The sequence below is a fragment of the Sebastes umbrosus genome, chromosome 9 (genome assembly GCF_015220745.1).
Source record: "Sebastes umbrosus isolate fSebUmb1 chromosome 9, fSebUmb1.pri, whole genome shotgun sequence".
Taxonomy (NCBI): Eukaryota; Metazoa; Chordata; class Actinopteri; order Perciformes; family Sebastidae; genus Sebastes; species Sebastes umbrosus.
The window spans coordinates 26,567,813-26,586,565 of NC_051277.1; the positions used below are offsets into that span (position 1 = coordinate 26,567,813).

An 18,753-nucleotide genomic window follows, 5' to 3' on the forward strand; every position below is an offset into this window, starting at 1 on the left:
TATATATATATGTATATATATATAAACAGTATATATATATACTGTATATATATATATTCTTTTTTTTTCTTTCTTTTCCTCATAACAAAATAAAATAAAATGAAATATGGATAAAACAAAATGGAGAGAAAAAATAAATAAAAAAACAAAAAAGAAATAAAGAAAGAAATAAAGAAATAAAGAAAACTTTAAAAAAGCCAACATAACTTGGCAAGATCAATCTCATGTGATTGTGTACAGTGTGTTCGCTTGAGAGGGGGATAGGGGGTGGCTGGCTGTCAGTGCAGGGTGCAAATCAAATTAAGGCAAGATTCAAAAGATAAAATAAAGTAAAATAAATATAAATAGGTAGATAGGCAGTAGTAAAAGAATGATGGCTAAAAGCATGGTGTTTAATAGGGTGATGGATAAAAAGATGATGTTTTAAAAGAGAATGATGGATAAAACACTGTCAGCTTGCTAAACTGCCTTCATCACATCCAGTGGGTGTCTCAATAGAAGCATTAGTCCCATGGATGGTTGGCAGTAACGTATTATGTGTTACACTGAAACCTGTCCGGCGGAAGTCGTGCTCACGGCCTTAACACAAAAGAAATGGCGAGCGGTATCGGCAGTGAGTAATATATCCCAGCTCTTTCTCTCGATTTTCTTCTTGATTTACTAGCAAAGACTATCAGTAAACAACCTCCAAACATTGCGGTTCATTGAGTCCTGTCGCTCCCAGCAGCGTTGTTGTTTGATATTAACCGTTACACCGTGTAGCCGTGTGTGTGTCTCATGAATGTGTCCCCCGTCATCAGCACCGAGAAGCTAACGATACTGAGACACGTTAACAAACAACACGTGTTTATGACTGTCTGCAGAGCCGTGGTTATTAACTCTGTTTAATTAGATGAATGTGTTGCTCCACTAGTTGTAAGAAAGAGACGAAGCATCCTGTAAAAACGACACAAGCTAGCAGATTAGTGTCAACAGCCTAGCTAACAGGAGCTAGGTGGCTAACTGTGATAAACAATAACCTTAAAGTCAGTTTCCAGGCGGCTGTGGGTCAGACTGTTTATGTTTTACTATCATTAATACATCACAGACTGTGTGGTTTATGTGGGTTATATGAGGACAAGACCGTCATTTAGAGCAGGGGTTCTCAAAGTGCGGTCAGGGGACCCCCCAGGGGTCCTTGAGAGGGTTCCAGGGGGTCCCCATCAACAACAAGGGAATACTTTAATTTCACTGTAATTCCCTCCATAAGAAACACAATGACAGCATATAGGACTGTTTTTTTGTCATGGGTTTCATATACTTGCTGTTATAAAACCTCGAAAAGCAAAAATCCGATCAGATGGGGGATCCAGTTTTTGTTTATTTGTTTTGCACGATTTAAGACTATACAACATAACAAAACATATAAATGAATAATATACAGTGCAGGAAGAGGCAAACACTGGGCTTATCTGAAGCCTCCACCTAGAGACAAGATTGATATAAATAAATAATATGACTACATAATAGTGATAACAAAACAATTAGGACAAGAGTAATGTAATAACAATACAGTAAATATATCAAAAAAGACAAGTGTGTGTGTGTGTGTGTGTGTGTGTTGCATGGAAGTGTATGGTTAGTGTTGATGAGGAGAATATTGATTTAAATATCTGTAAAGACTTCTTCAAACAACACCGTTAGTGGGAAAAAATAAAAAAACATAAAAACAGATACATGGACAACATGGGGAAAAGCAATTACAAGACAGCAATTAAATTACCCTTTAAGCGACTTTTGAAACATTTTACGTATGAACAGTTTATTGATAGATGTGAAAAGCAATGACAGCATATATGACTATTTTTTTGTCATGGGTTTCATATACTTGCTGTTATAAAACCTCAAAAAGCAAAAATCCGATCAGATGGGGGATCCAGTGACTTCTCAGTGGTTTAGCAAAATGGGCCAAATGTACTTGTTCTGGGATTGAGGTTTGTCGTTGTCGTGTGTGTACTTACATTGCCCATTGTTTGTACCCTGAAATCAAGCATTTCAGTTAGCTAGTAACAAGCCTGCCAAGAATACCTGGAGCAGTTATGATTTCACTGTACTTTGTTTCCACAGAACACAAGATACTGAATGTGGGGCCAACAGAGCCCTGGTCAGTCAGGGAGAAACTGTGCCTGGCCTCCTCTGTTATGAGGAGTGGTGACCAAAACTGGTAAGAAGAAAACCCCGCTCAACAATTTACTCAACTGTTTTTGTCCGTCACAAAGGGGGTAACCACAGTACATCCGAAAACAGGGAGATTTCTGTCTGTCTGTTAGAAAATCCACGTGTTGGGCAGCTAGAGCAGCAGTATAGTAAGGAGAAGAAATATAAGAGAGTTTTTTTGTAAACTTTACATACATTTAAATGGGATAATCACCCCAGAATCCAAGTCTACTATCTCCATTATATATAAAAAAAGGTAGGGTATCTAAAATTAAAGAATATAAAAGATGCTGTCTACACAAACTACTGTATTTACTGCAAACAAATCAGTATCTTGGACCTCTAAACACAACAGTGATCTATCTACAATAACAGAAAAAGAGCATCAAGCTGTCAATACACACTTAGAGTTACTTCATGTAAGAGTACAAAACTGAAAGATTTCCTCTTTAAAAATGAGCATATTAGCTCACATAGATTTAGGGCTGGGCAATATGCCCAAAATCTTATATCCCGATATAGGTAATTTCATATCTTGATAACGATATATATCGCGATATAGCATGTTTTCTGGTAATTTAATAAATAAATTGTCTATACGAAATAATCACATTTTCTTATTTGAGAACTTTAGCGCAAGATGAACAGAACAGTTTCAGTGAAATTTTAGAGAAAAAGATGAATAAATATTCTCAGCTATACACTGACCGTTTACATGCATGCACACAAACACAGAATAATCAGATTAAGACAATAGTTTGATGTAACTACACTGGGGTATTCCCATGAGCAGAATTTGAGAAATTTGAGTTAGTATGTGCTTGTTATTATCAATTTAGACTATGTAATTGTGTATCATGAGATCTTGATATATGATTTAATCTCGTTATGATTCCATTGAAAGACAATAAATTATTATATTGAATTATCATCCAGACCTACATACACTATCTGGTTATATCCATCCTTTAGGACATGGGGTAAATATACTACAGTAGTATGTGTCCTGTTAAATTTGTTACTCTCAATTCTCACCACTAGAGGTCAGACTTGGGTAACTTATATGGTCTGAATGGTGACAGGTACAGTAGGATCTCACTCTGTGGTGGTACATGACTTTGAAAATCAATAACGTTTGTAAGAGAAAACCAATATCAAGCTGGGTATTTTTTTAAACAATGCATCAGCTGATCCCTTTCAAACATTTATTTAAATAAGAATCCGTTTGACAGCTGTTGTGGCATAATACTGCCCAGCATTTTATGTTTTCAGTGAACTGTGCCAATGCTCACATGATTGTGACCTTTTACCCTTGTCTTCACTTTCACTTGCCTTCATTTATTTCCAATTTGAAAGCATCTCTTCAGTTACCACATGCATTTACGTTCAGATTGTTCTCTCAACATGTGTGTTTATTCTGAGGAATATCTCTCTGTCTTCCAGGGTGTCTGTAAGTAGAGCCATCAAGCCTTTCTCAGAGCCTGGCCGTCCACCTGACTGGTTCTCACAGAAGGTGACAAACCTACTAAACATTTTTCTCCACCTGTCTTTTGAGCAGATAACTGCTGAGCTCTACTCAAGCCGTGACCAAAATTTGCCTCAGGATAACACATTTTCTCTCTGTTTCTCAGCACTGCGCCTCACAATACTCCGAGCTGCTGGAGGCCACAGAAGCACCTAAGTCAGTATTATAATACAGACATAGACACACACCTATGTGCAGAATTATAACAACGTGTCATGACTTTTGTTTGTTATCTTGGGTAAAATATTTAGTGAGTTGACTTAAAGTGTTTATGCCCTCCTGTGCTGCAGGCGTAAGCGTGGTGAGAAGGGCGAGGTGGTCGAAACCATTGAAGATGTCATCGTCCGTAGGCTAACCACTGAGAGGATAGAGGAGCTGAAAAAACTACTGCGAGACTCACAAGAGCAGTACAGGTACATACACACTTCACTTAAAAGACATTTGAGGAGTGTGAGACGTGACCAATAACCCTCCTATGCTTTTGTGTCCTGACAGGAAGTTGAAGAAAGAGGTGGATCTGATACAGACGGGTCACATGGACACCCAGCTGAAGGAGCTGTGGGCAGAGATCGCACTGTAAGGCTCTTATCAGTTCTTCTGTTTGATACTGAACAGCTGGTTCTGTAATTCAAACATGTATCCTTTCAGCCGCAATCCTACCTCTTTCCTTTTTGCCATTATTCCCCCATATACGATCTTGTGAATTGTTAAACTGTGTGATTTTTCCAACCTTAGAAAGAAGAAGCAGGCGGAAGAGGAAGCAGAACAGAAGAGGAAAGCCACAGAAACAGCGTACCAAGGTGGGTTCAGTCTGCACACTGTGAAGGCCCTCTGGTGAACTGTCATTTTTCAGCAGGAAATGTGAATATCTTGGATCGTGTTGGTATTTGTTGTTACCTTATTACTTACGTCTATGACTGGTGTTGCCATTGTGTCATTCTCCACATTGATTTTGAAGTTGCATCAAAATATAATACATTTCACTAGATATATGTCAACATGTCCTTGCCAAATACATCTGTTTTTCAAGGTATGAGAGCTTTACAATATCTGCTACTTACAAAGATAAACATTTCATAAACTTCATAGTATTTGTAGTGTTGTATGGTTTTATGACAACACTGAAATTTCAGTCACATTGCTCACAATCTTAATGATTAACATTCTATATATAACAGTTCTGAAATGGTATGTTTAAGATGCTATTGATAGTTGATACATTAATAACATTCAGTCACAAGATGTCGCATTCTCCCTCTCCCATTCGATTGCATTTACTTCACAACAAGTCGTTGCCAGGCACTTACCGTCAATCTCAGCTATTTACCCGTTTTTTCCACGACCCAGAGATATTACGTGATACCATCGTCATTATACTATTGGCTCACAGGCCTTGTTAGATGTGGGAACCAAACGTCAGATATCGACCCACAGAGACAAACAAAACATTCATTTTAGACCCGCCAAAGTTTTTTAAATGATTAATTCACAATCATAATATTTTTTTTCAGGAAAAGCCATACTTTTATTTACCTTTCTAAAGGCACTGTGAATGTATTTTTTTTTTACATATTCGTCTACAAAATGTTTTTATCAATAAGACCTTTTAAATTTATATTCCAGTGAGTGCTTTCCCAGTCTAAATACAACAAATCTGCAAGTACTTTTCCCTGCCCTCTTCTTGGAATATTTTTTTAAGACAAGGGATTATTTCTCTGATGTGCTTGGGTTTGAATGACACTGCTATCACATGATGCCTCACTCCTGATTTCTGTGCTGCCATTTTTTTTCTGTTTCCTTGAACAAAGTTCACTTAAAAAACTGGTTGATTTATTCCCGCTCTCCATTGCAGCTCGTCAGGCGATGAAAAACACACCTAAGCGTCTCCCCAGTGTAACTGTACGGTCTCCTCTGGGTGCTAGCCCCCCCACCGTTGAATCTCAGGCTGACTCTTCGGTCCCCACGCCACCGATGGATACAGGAAGTGTTGCCTCTGATGACACCGCCCCCACCTCCACCCACTCAGTTGTAAGAACATGCTCATATAGAACGGTGTTTACCTTATATACTCATTTAGCAGCGATGAGATACCACATGAATACCGCCAATACTGAGAGAAAACAATGTTAAATATGGTTTTCTTTATCTAGCAAAGACATTTCCAGTACCTTCTCTACTCTCTCTTACTGTGGTATAGGTACAATTCAGGCTTCACTGTGATAGATTTGGGGGCTGTCACATTCACTGTAATTCAACACAAAGATGTCTGGTCAAATTAAAGTCCTTGATGTGTCTGTTTACAGTAATATCTTGAGATGTAAATGAGCACTTTGGACTCCGCAAATGTGCCTTTCTGTGCCACCAGTTTGTTTTTTTTGTCTCATCATGAGTCAACGGAAAAATATAATCTCACATTATGGTGTTTTTGGCAATCCCAGCTCTTTCTGGAGGGAAATGGTTGAGATATTGCAGCTCACTGTGCCAACCGCTCTCTCTGATTCTGTGCTGCCTCTGCCAGGCCCAGGGGGTCGGAGTGTTTCTACCAGCGACGGATGCTCCAGGCCCAGGGCCCAAAGATGGAGGCCTGGCCGCTCTAGTAGATGACTCACCACAAAAGAGGCTCCTGACCCAGAAGGCCACGCCGCCGCCCTCACCTCTCCTATCAGAACTGCTGAAAAAAGGCAACCTCATCTCGGCCAGCCCCCGCCTGGTGAGAGCCAGCTTAGATCACAACATCCAAAACTACAAGAATACCATTTCCCACAGTGGGTCTAAAAGCAGTCTGGATAAAAAAAACCTCACTGTTGTTTTATTCTTGTATTCATTGATGTCAGGTTGGGGAGGGAGACTCTACTGGAAGCCTCACTAACGGAGTACAGACCGCCACCGCAGCCACTGCCTTACCACCTGGCCATGAGGTCATCATAGGTAAATATACTTTGCATATCTGTTGGCGCATTGCACACGACTACACACACTCACTGTTTCCTACTGCGAGCGCCTTACCTGACTCACAGGAAGGGGTCTGTCTTTTGTAGCTCAGTGCACAAGTTACTTTCATCGCCTCATGCTTCTGTGACATAGACATAAATAAAAGATAAAGGATGTTGGCCTGCACTGTTCATGGTGTACAGAGGATAATGATACTAATAATCACTTACAACCTGGCAAGTTTTTGTGTTCTTATTTACTCCTCTGTGTGTGTGTTTGTGTTCGCAGAGGGAGAAGCTGCAGTAAAGGCAGAGCTTGTTGAGGAAACGGGGTTGGTAGAAGAGGACCTTGTAGCTGTGTCTTACATGGGAGACGAATTGGACCTGGAGACAGTAGGAGACATCATTGCCATCATAGAGGAGAAGGTACATACTGTGTTTATTTGTTAAAGGCTCCACATCAGTTTGTCTCAGTCACCATGACTGAAGTGTGTAACTGGTTAAAGATGAAAAAACACATTACTGCACCAGTATGTAGAGGAGTAATGTATTACGTGAAGGAGTAAAACACATTTAAGCCTTTTAATGTGTTCCTTTACTGGACACCGAAGAGAAATTTGCTGCAGTTCATCACAGCAACACTCATTTCAATCAGGAGAGACCAGTGAATGAAGAAAAGATATTTTTATGACAGATGATGTATGATAAAGTCTTGACAGAAAGTCTTTGGCGCTTAGACTCTACAGGGAGATTTGTAATCGAAGGGCATCTGTCCTGAGCAGCAGCAAGATAAATCCCCCCCCGTGGAGTCCAGACACTGGTGGTGGTGATGAGGAGTCCTCTGAGACTGGTAGGCTGAGGAGGCTGATGAAGCTTTGCGGTGGTGGGGAGGTGGAGGCGTGCGTGTAACAGCGGCATGAACGTACTGAAGGCAGAGAGAGAGATTCTTATTTAAAAAGAGACCGCAGCAAGATGATAGGTTATCCATGTAGGTGTGTCACAGTGCTATTGGATGTATGTGACCAGCTGATGAAAACAGCTGATATCTTGATTGACAGCCCCAAACAATGACGGCAAGGAAATTATGAGTCAGCATGCGTGAGAGGAGTGATTGGCAGGATGAATGAGAAATAAGCTTGTGGCAGCTGCCAATTCTCTGGTGCTTGCTGTTGTTTCCCTTTTCCCTGGTGTTTTTTTGGTTGAGTTGCTGAGTGATTAGAGGGTTATTCAGTTCACCTGTTGCAGGGTGTGGGGACTGGCTCTTAAATGATAGTTGAGAGCAGCTTGGTGCATTCCCCTCTTGGCCAATCGGGGTGTAACGACGCCCTTTCTGTAGGGCTTAAAAGAGGAGGGAAACTGCACACCCAGTGTCATTCTGATCTCTCCTTCACTCAATGCAACATGTGTTATCAGTTTTATCAGAAACTCTGGTCTGTTTTGGGCCCTTTTGGGATTCTGTGATCTTTGTGTTTTGTTTGTTGAGAGTGTTGACTCTCCTAGTTGGGGAAATAAGTTAAGTGCCAACCAATTGGGTTACCTGCACTGGGACGATTAGGTGCTATTTGTGCAACAGCTGGCTTGCCTTACAATAGCCTAACGCCTGTAGGCTGTATTTTTGTATTCTATTCATTTGTTGATTTTCAATGAAACCCTTTATACCCATTTCTTTTAGTGTATTTTATTTGGGAAAACTTTAAAGGAGGGTAAAAGGAAAAACACAAACCAATATTTCAGTTTCCTTAATTGTTCATTATTGAAGAGGCATTTGTTCATTATTATTATTAAGAAGGCATTTTATTTTATATTATTATGTGGATGGGAACTGTTTTTCAGTCTTCTGACTCAGTACCGCCACAAGCTACGGGCCTAAGCATGCACCTAGAGCTTTATTTGTTTAATGGTCACTCCCTATGTGTGACCTTTGGAGTGTTTTATTCCTTGTTTACATGCTCTAGGGAATTGTGAAATTTATTCAATCAATATTTCAGATGTCTTATCATATACTTTATGTGTGCGCAGAAAATCAAATGTTTCATCTGTTGTGACAAATTCACAGTGCAGAAAAAACTATAGGGACAGAATTATGTAACATAAACAACAATTCCTGCATCATTGTTAAAGGGATAGTTTGTGTGTTTTGAAGTGGGGTTGTATGAGGTACTTATCCGTAGTCAGTGTATCACCTACAGTAGATGACGGTCGGCACGTCCCCAGCAAAGCAATGTACTGCTGTGAACGAGGCCGGCAGCAAAACGTAAAACAGGGCCGCCACCTAAAAGAAAGTCTCACAATATTTAGAATATTTTATTTAGAATATTTTCGCCTGTTTACCTTGCCGTCAGACAGCCCCCTCCGACAGGGAACTGAAGCTGTTGTACCTCATACAACCCCACTTCAAAACACCCAAACTATCCCTTTGAGATCATATTGGCTATGTACTAGCTCAGTCTATTTTTCTGTCCTCCCCTCTTCCTTCCCAGGTCGATGACTCCGTGGAGGCCTTGGATGCAGCAGCAGTGGAAGCAGCTCTCTCTCTGTGCGAAGAGGCCGTCTCAGAAGGACACACCCTCCCTGGCCCCTGGGAGACCCAGGAGCTGAAGGCGTCAGACCCGGCACCCACCGTCCCAGACTCCGATGCCACACAGGAACCTCAGGATGTGGCCACAATATCGACCCTGATTCCTGCCGGCGTAGAGACCCCAAATCAACCCGAAATTAAAAGAGAACAACAACTTAAGGGAATCTGCGAGGTACCTGAGGTAACAGGAAGTGATGTCACCTCTTCTGTCACCTCTGACGAGTGCGCAACAGGAAGCGAGGTTACGGAGGAGAGGGCGGCGGGGAAGGTGGCCACTGAGGCGACGGTGAAGAGTGAAGGAGAGGATTGGAGCCAGCCGGAGCCCAATCCGCCCTGCATAGGTGGGTGCTGTCTGACATACACACACACAGAAAACATGCTTATATGTTTATCAGGGCTGGGACACCTATCTCTCAATTCAATACTATCACGATACTTGGGTGCCAATTCGATATGTATTGCGATTCGTTTTATTATGATTGAGATTTTTGTTAACTTTTTTAACACTCGACCATAGGAAAAAGTTGAATCATACACTTCTAGGGACTTTTACTTTGGAAAATATCTAAATTGATAAAGTAAAAATGTTTGATTTTCAGCATGTATGTAGTCAGAGATGTCTTGAAGTCAAATATATCAGTCATTGTCAGGCATTATTTATTTTAATTTTTCCAGTAACCCAAAAAAATCAAAGAATAAAGACATTACCCTCACAAATTAGTGGTATTTTCTTTTTAATTTATAAGGGACATGTAATGTTTTATACTTCTGGTGAATATAATCCAATCAATCTTATTTTCATTTATGTATTTCCCTTTGTTAACACCTTATTTTGAAAACCAGACATACGTGTCACATGTGTATACTTCCTCTAACTTTGCAAAGTCCGTCGCTAGCTCTCCTGTCAGCTCCGTTCTCTTTATATGTTCAACTCCATCGGGGCCGTTTGAATGCATTTAACATAAATGTCAGTATATGGGTGCGTTACAGTTGTGGCGTTGACAGCTGGCTTGCCCGTACGTTACCGCAATACGATAACGTTTCCTGTCTATAACAGAGTTATCATGCAGCTTTAGCTGTGATGTCTAGCTCTGCTTTTCCTGCAATGTGTGAAACCCAAAGTGTTTCTATACTTTACTGGATGTGTAGTGTTTATCACTTTGGATTTAACATGTGAGAGTTCAGGTCGTATCCACGCAGACCCTCTACTGTTTGCTTCTTTCTCGTTTCGGCTCGCTGGCATTGGTTTTTGACAGATATAGAACTGATATGACGTCACGTTACTCAGACTACAAGAATAAAAGTGGTAACTTCCTTCTTCCTCCGCATGGACTCAAATGAAGCAAATATCGATTCTGGCATTAAAAAAATCTATTTCAGAATCTTGAAAAAAAAATCACGATACATGTGTGAATCGATTTTTTTTCCCACCCCTATGTTCATGTTTTTCTAATCCCGCTTCTCATTTCTGACCCACAGACTCTGAGGACAGCTCCGTGTCCGGGAAAGAGACCAAGGTAAAACACTAATGCACACTTTTACACACATGCACATCCTTTAAAACACAGTCATTTGACTCAACATGTGTGTGTTCTTGACTCCAGGAGGTGAAGGAGGAGGAGGCAGGCAGTGAGGTCGACCCAGAAGAAGGGATGGAGCTGAAGGAGGAGTGCGGGGAGGGGGAGGGGCCCTATCTGTCGGAGGTAGAGCGGGCGGCCAGCGAGAGTGAAGACGGCTACGGCCCGCCCTCCCAACGCTACACAGCCGATTCACTGGCCAGCAGCCCGGCCTCTTCTTCCCAGCTGTAGGTGTCCACGTGTGTTCATGGTTGCAGAACGGACTGTGATGATGTAGTCATTGTGTAATAACCATTTGTATCTATTGGGTAATCCAGGGCCATGTCCTAAAGTAACCCCTGATTTACCGCAACCAAGCATTTTAGCAGAAATGCTGCTTTAAAACTAGATAAAGCTTAGCTGGCATTTGTCATCATGAGTATTCATGTCATGACCTTTGAATCAGATTAAGGGTTCCATTTCTCTGAGCTAAGCAGTCTTTGTCTGCTGACATCAAAATTGTAACAGTGTGTGCTTTTGTCACTGGTCATCTCTCTTCTACTTCTTGTTTCTATTCACTGCGCACTTCACAATCCTCTCTTCATCCCATCTCTGTCTTCACTTCCTCTCTCTCTCTCTGCATCAGATCTACATGTGGTGAGGACCAGGAGGCGGTGCAGGCCCAGAAGATCTGGAAGAAAGCCATCATGCTGGTGTGGAGAGCCGCAGCCAACCACAGGTGGAGCTTCTTGGAATTCCTCATCTCAACAATCAAAGTCTTTGTAGGCCAAAATACGTTAGCAATACCTCGCGGTCAATCCCGGAAAGTTTTTAGCGCATCAGTTTTTTAACACACCGTCCTGATTGTAATGAGCTGTTGCATGTCATCAAATAGCAGGGGACTTCTTGTCTAACAGAGGATGATCAGTATTAAAGAGGAACACAACCTAAAGGAAGAATTCCAACATGTTATTTCCATGGAAAGATCAATCAATATGTGTGAACATGAGCTATTCTCACTCTCACAAAGCCACATACCAGAGAAGTAAGTCTCAAACATGTGATGTCATCGGGTATAAAGTCTGGAGCTGCTCCATAGACAATGAATGGGAGGCCGATTTTGTGGACCCACAGAATGTTTTTTTTTTTATACCCAAATGAGCTTCATTCTATGGTAGTGTTGTCAGTTGTGAAACAGAAAATGTTCCCATATACTCAGATCATTCCTCTGGGTGCTCTCAGTGTCATCTATAACATCTCTCCCTATTCATTGTCTGTGGAGCGGTTCCACACTTTATACCCTATGACATCACAAGTTTGAGTTTTAACACTCTAGTTTTTGGATTTGTGAGAGAGTTGTTCATGTTTACTAATATTTAATTGGACTGTCTTAGACCATAGGAATAACATGTATGAATTTTGAAAATGGGCGTAGTTCCCCTTTAATGGATATTGATCATATTATATCGATTCATGCTGCAGTACATTAGAATAATAATATACAGTGCCGTACCCAGGATTTAAAAAATACAGAGATGATGAGTGCTATGCCTTCAGTGCAACCTCAACAACCGCATTTATTAATTTAGCCGATTAGTTGTGTTTTCTATAAATGTTATCTGCCAACATGATGGCACTAAATCAATCTGTTTTTTTAATTTATTGAATTATATATTTTTACCTAAAAACGGTTAAGTTTTGCACACAAGTTTAGTGTAAAATCCCACTATGAGTAATTGATAATTGTAGAATGTAAACTTCTCCTAAAGTCGTTAAAACTCCCACAATCCCAGAAACAATACCAAGTGTCCTCTATGGTAGTTACAGCCCTGGTACCATAAACACATTTTCTGTATATTTTCAGATGTTTATTGATTGTCTTCCCCGTAAGCACGAACAGAAGAGGAGACAAGAATATGTTTGAGCTAATATAGCAGCCAAAGATTTGTGAAACAAGCACATAAATGAGCGGGACACTCTAATTAGCCCAGATCTGCACTAAACTCTGTAGTCTACTGGTTGTTTAATCAGCATTTTGTTGCTTTTCGTGCCTTTTGGCCAACTTAAAATAGTGGGTTTTGGAGCGAAATAGCATTAGTTTGAAAGATTCTTGCCCACTGTTGCAAAAATTTGATGGTAGTTTTCACTTTTTCTTCTCAACTTATTTTGAGAAATAAAATGTATGCAGATTTTATGAGAAAAGTCTGATCTGGAAAAAAAGCATAGCAGAAAAAGCATCTCCCCCTGGCAGTTAGATGGAAACGGATGTTTTACAGCAGTGGTTCTCAACCTTTTTCGTGTCAAGGACACCTAAATTTGGTACACATTATATCACAGATCCCCATTTGACAAGATTTCGCTTCAGGGACCTCCATCTGAAAAGATTTTGGTTGTTAGATATGATTAAGATCAGAACTCTACAGTTGTAAACTACAGTTGACCGTGGAGGAAGTGAAACCTATAATCAGAGTTGTCACTTTTATGACTCTTACTGGCATTGGGCTCACTTCTGTAGTGAATTAAATTGTGAAAATAAACTTCACAATTTTTCTGGGGACCCACTGGAACTCCCTCAAGGACCCCTGGGGGTCCCCGGACCCCTGGTTGAGAACCACTGTTTTACAGTTTGATGAATTCATGTTTCTCTCAGGTATGCCAGTGTCTTCCTGCAGCCTGTTTCAGATGACATCGCGCCTGGTTACCACAGCATCGTACACAGGTAAGAACACACACACGTGCACTCACCCACTGTAGTCAACTTACATCTCACATGCACACAGTTATTACATGAACAATATATTCTGACAGAATCTGAAGTGCATTTAGTGCCGGACCAAAATTCACCTTTGCGGTAAATAGTAATGAACTTTAGTTAAACGTGTAATAACAGTAACAGTAAATAATGCTGATTGTTGGTAGTTTCCTAAACACATCTCCCTCTCCCCTGCTGCTCCCACCGCCCTCCCTCCTCCAGACCCATGGACTTGTCGGCCATTAAGAAGAACATCGAGTCCGGCGTGATCCGCACGACGGCCGAGTTCCAGCGCGACATCATGCTGATGTTTCAGAACGCCGTCATGTACAACTCGTCGGACCACGACGTGTACCACATGGCGCTGGAGATGCAGCGCGACGTCCTGGAGCACGTGCAGCAGTTCCTGGCCACCCAGCTCATCATGCAGACATCGGAGAGCGCCATCTCCGCCAAGAGCCTCCGCGGCAGGGAGGGGAACCGTAAGCCAGGAGAGCCGGCTGAGAAGGTGGGTCGGAGGTCAGATTAGGATTCCCTTAAAGAGTGTCAAACAAGTCTGATTTTGATGAAGCGCTCTATAAACCTCAGAATCCCCAAATTTCACTGTTAATGTTCAAAACTCTACTGTGAGTGTCAAAATATCAACAGTGAGCCAGGAAGAAATTTTGGGATACGAGGGGAGATACTGTATCAAAATCATGGAGTCAGTCTTTGAAGGCCTTATCGTCCACTCACTAAGGCGTTTACTTTGTGAGAATAAACCTTTTCCCAGGATTTAACACTTTGTATGGTATATGGAGTGATCTCAGAACACTCCCTGCATACAGCAGCTCCACCCAACTAAAACCAGAGAAGAGGTCTAATCAGAGGAACTGAAAACACCTGTGTGGGTGTGCAGGGCTTTAATTAATGTGATTATTTACAGGTGGTGACATGTCTCAGAGACGGACAGTAGACGGTTGACATAACGCCCGTTTATACAGTCATGAAGGTTTTATATAGAAATAGTGAGGTGGTATCAAGTTTTTTTAACATTTATTATTGTTCAGCTTTAGAAGTTGATGACCGTCTATTGTCCTACTATTGGCAGACGTCATGTAAAATATTTATGAAGATACATACAGTATGAAATAGGGGTATAACAGAAAAACGAATATCGCGACATTATGTTTTGTTATACTGTATTTTAATTGATAGTTTACATGCAAAGTCAATACTTTATTTCATTTCCAAAGAGATATACCCTCTCAGTGTATGTGCCCTCTCAAAGTAGAGCTGTGATGTTGGATGTTACAGAGACTGTGATTCATGCAAATGCAGATCTAACTGTTCTCATTTCATAAAAAAAGTAAACTTTTTTTACCCAGATTTCGTGTTCTTTATACTATGACAGTTTTCCCAAAATTAGATTTAAAAAATCGCAATATATTGAATCGTAACCCCCCGTATCATGATACGTATCGTATCGTCAGATTCACTGGAGAACACTGTCCAGTACCGTCATTCCTGTTACTTAGCAGAATGTCACTATTTCTTAACCAGGTCAGTTATGGTTTGTGGAAAGGAATGAATTCATATGTTAATGTTACACAGTCCCTGTTAATAGAGAAACGTCTTGCCAGAGTTGAGGACTCAAGTCGCACATTTGTTGAATTGACCATACAGTCAGTGTTGTTCTCTTATCTTTACCAGTGGATAGCTGACTAATGCTCTACATGTCTGGATTCAACGTGATAACCAACATTTATGTCCTTGGAACTATTTGAATGGATTATGAGCACCATCATATTACAAATGCTGGGCCTTTTGGATTGTCTGGTCTGTGTCTAAACACTATTTCTCACATACAGATTGTATACTTAGATCCTTACACGCTATTGATCACCACTGATAAACTGTGTTGTTTCCTTCCGTCAATATGAGACAAATTGCCAATGTGAATAAATCTAACTTAAACTGCTTCCGACTATAGGAGCAACAGTTTTTCCCTCTTCTGCAAAGTATTTGACATTTTACTCGACATGACATCACACTGAACAATATACCTTAGTACATCACGTCTGTTCAATCCATGCTACTTGAATTAAAAGAACCTCTATGGAACTTTTTAGAACCAAACTCTTTATTTTGGCTTTAATTTTGGTCGATTCTACGAGCTTACTATATGTATAACAGAAACATGCTCCAGTAATTTGTTAACGTGTAGCCTGCTGTCTCTCAGCGTAATGCAAGTGTGACTTAGCAGAGCCAGTCTCTCAAAAGCTCGACACCTACAACTGATAACATGTAATATATATTTGCATTCACGTCAGCATCATACAAGTCAGACACGCACACATTGCTGAGTACGCGGGACACTCGAGACATCTGATGGACTCGGTGTGCGGTTGTCCGTCTCCTCTCGGCTCGCTACGATGTGCTTCAGTGGAATAATTCCTGGTGTCGACTTCCCTGCTGATTCATGTCCTGCATGCTGGCTGCACCTCTCCTCACTAACTTCTGTCTGTCTGCTTCTGCCCGTCACTGACTCAACTGTCTGTCTGTCTGCTATTGTCTGTCATGAATGTTTATATCTGCTGAGTGAGTGTATTAGTTTCTCTGAAGAGTCTTGAGTGTGTGTCTAACAGAGGTCCTGTTGGTCATGGCATTTTTTAAGTATCATGGAATTTAGAAATGTCAGTTCCAGACGGAGAATATCTGGGAATTTTTTTAACATTTTCTTGGGAAGTTTGAACATTTTCCACAAATGTATTAAATGTTTTAATCTTTTTTTTGTCTAATTTATTTCTCTATAGCAAGCTGGAGTTGAAATGAGACGGTCACACCCTTTTTAGAACTTAACTTAGCTGAACAAAATTTAAAAAACAACATCTGTAGTGGACTGAAGTCATGATATTTTTCATAGGGGGCCATGATTGGAGCTGTTTTATGGTGCTTTAAAGACATGTTTGTGTGTATGGGAGTGTGCTCGCCTGCTCATGTACGTGATTGTCTCCGGTGTGTTTATCTATATCTGTGTATCTGTCTGTAATCTCACTATCTGCATATGAGTGGTCTGTGTGCGTGCGTGTCTGTCTTATTGACGTTGTGTGAATACATGCGTATCTGTGTACGTGCCGTGCAGCGGTCGAATGGACGCCGGTCCCTCGGCGTGCTTCCGTGTTTGACGCAGACTTGTGTGAAACTTGCTTTCTCACGCACATGTGTGTGTTTTCTCTCTCTTCCTCACTCCGATGTTTGTCCTCCTACAGGACAGTGTCCCAATGGCCTCTCCTGCTTTCCTTCTCTCTCTCTTTGTAAGTATTCAGGTTCTCCCCTCAGATTTCACCAGAACCGGGCCACGCTCCGCACACGCTTGTCTCAACGCAATATACCAACACACTGTACACATCTGTCTCTACCTCTCATCTCTTTTCTTCCCCTCTGATTCAGTTCTGGTTTAGTGGCATTAAAGGGAGCAGAACAGCTCTAGAAATAAAACTAGTGAAGGGTTTAAGTCATTATTAGAGCCATTAAAAACTCACCACTATTATTGGTGTTCGTCAATAATAATGCAACTGCAAATATTCAGTAACAATTCAACAGTTCCTTTTCAGGTCATTTTAACTGAATTTCTTTGACTTAATTTTAAGCTTAATCCTGATTGGTGCACAGAAGTACGTGACATCACCTTTTCGAACTGAGCCACCGTCACCTCGAACCAGTTGGAAGAGCTCAGACAAAAATATACACAAATACAGGAAACTTTTATTTGAAATAACTTTGTAGGGCCCCATCCCTCATAGTGAGCAGCTGAGAAAACAGGTTTTCATGGCCTTTAAACAAAAGATGGGATTTGTGTTTGGCTTTTTTTTTTTTATTTCCTTTCAGTCAAACATGATGCAACCTCTTTGACCTGAGACGTGTCAGACTTCTTTGTATTTCCTCTTCGTGGAAAGTAGTTATCTAGTTGGTCAGGTTTTACAACAGCTGTGATGCAAGATGAAAGACGTGTCGCTCCAACCATTTAAGGCACTAAACTTTAATATCAAATACTCGGTAGTACTGAAGAATAAAACCCAGCCGTACTCAGCTGTATAGTGTATGGTATAGATGCAAATTAAAAGACCTCTTTGTCTATCACTCTTCCTCTCTCTGACAGTTTCACACACACACACACACACATCTCTGAACACACCATCCGTGTCACCCTCATAAACTTTAAGTTTGTTTTGACACAATATCCTCACCACACACACACACACACACACGCAGGCTCCAGTAACCTTTCATCATCCAGGCTTCCGTCGACCTTCGGTTAATGACGGTGCCTTGTGTTTTTCTGTTTCCGTGCGATTGTCCGTGTGTCTGCATGTTTTCTAATTTCTTTTCTCCTTCTTTTCATTTGAAATCTTCCTTTTTTTTTAATCATCATTGTTTCTTTCCGTTCTTCATTTGGGGAGGAAGCCTTCCGAGGTGGACTGTGCTGTGTTGTTTTTTTTGTGCGGAGCTCAGACGCGCGATGATGCCCGCCGCAGGGCCTCGCGTCACTCTGTCCAACTGACCTTTGACCTTTCCGTTACATCGTTATGTGAACTTTGTTTTCTGGCTCCCTCTCTCTCTCTTTCTTTTTCCCCGTTTCTCCTCGTCTGTCTCTCTGCTGCAGGACGGAGGCACCAGGGGTCGCCGCAGCGCCATGGAGGCTGACCTCAAAATGAAGAAATAGACTGAGATTTCAGAGAAGGAGACACTTAGAGAGACAAAGAGTCACTCAGAGGATGTGGAGCTGAATACTTTACTGGTCACTTTGGTTGTTTTCTGAAGAGGACTGTGCAGTCTCTGTTTGCCGGTGTATGTGTTAGTACACACTTATACTTTGGCTTGGACGAGGGTATGTGTGGATGTCTGTCAGTGTGTCTGAGAGAGCTGCACAGAGCTTCTTCTTCTTCTCCAGTTCATATGATTGGTTCATGTGCAACGCCGCGGGATTTCACTCCACTTTCCCCCCAAGTATCATTTCACCAGCAAAGGTAGTAGTTCACCATTTCCCTCTGCTGAGATGGAAAAGCGAAGAACTTTGAGAGAGAAAAAATGAACATTTTCACCAGCAAAAGTTTGTTTGGGATCAAATGATGACGGGCAGAATGAACTCTACTCGCCAGGTTTGATCATGTTGAATCATGGATGCATTAATACTAGATGACCGACTAACTGATCTGTTCATTTGAGTGCCCTGC

General features: G+C 41.2%; 1 protein-coding gene across 2 annotated transcripts; it reads left to right on the forward strand.

The window, feature by feature from the left end:
• The first annotated feature begins 472 nt into the window (after positions 1-472).
• On the forward strand, positions 473-18,603 carry brd8 (bromodomain containing 8). Of its 2 annotated transcripts, XM_037780493.1 has the most exons (19): positions 473-613; positions 2,107-2,203; positions 3,640-3,709; positions 3,828-3,877; positions 4,012-4,134; positions 4,217-4,297; positions 4,457-4,521; positions 5,574-5,749; positions 6,240-6,431; positions 6,556-6,649; positions 6,941-7,077; positions 9,132-9,570; positions 10,709-10,746; positions 10,834-11,033; positions 11,432-11,524; positions 13,436-13,504; positions 13,760-14,045; positions 16,789-16,833; positions 18,183-18,603. In XM_037780493.1, exons 1-19 carry the CDS (start codon positions 595-597, stop codon positions 18,240-18,242), a joined length of 2,334 nt encoding a protein of 777 aa, XP_037636421.1. In that variant the 5' UTR covers positions 473-594; the 3' UTR covers positions 18,243-18,603. The 2 variants fall into 2 exon arrangements, with proteins under 2 accessions (XP_037636421.1, XP_037636422.1); XM_037780494.1 differs by lacking the exon at positions 16,789-16,833.
• Positions 18,604-18,753: the final 150 nt, after the last annotated feature.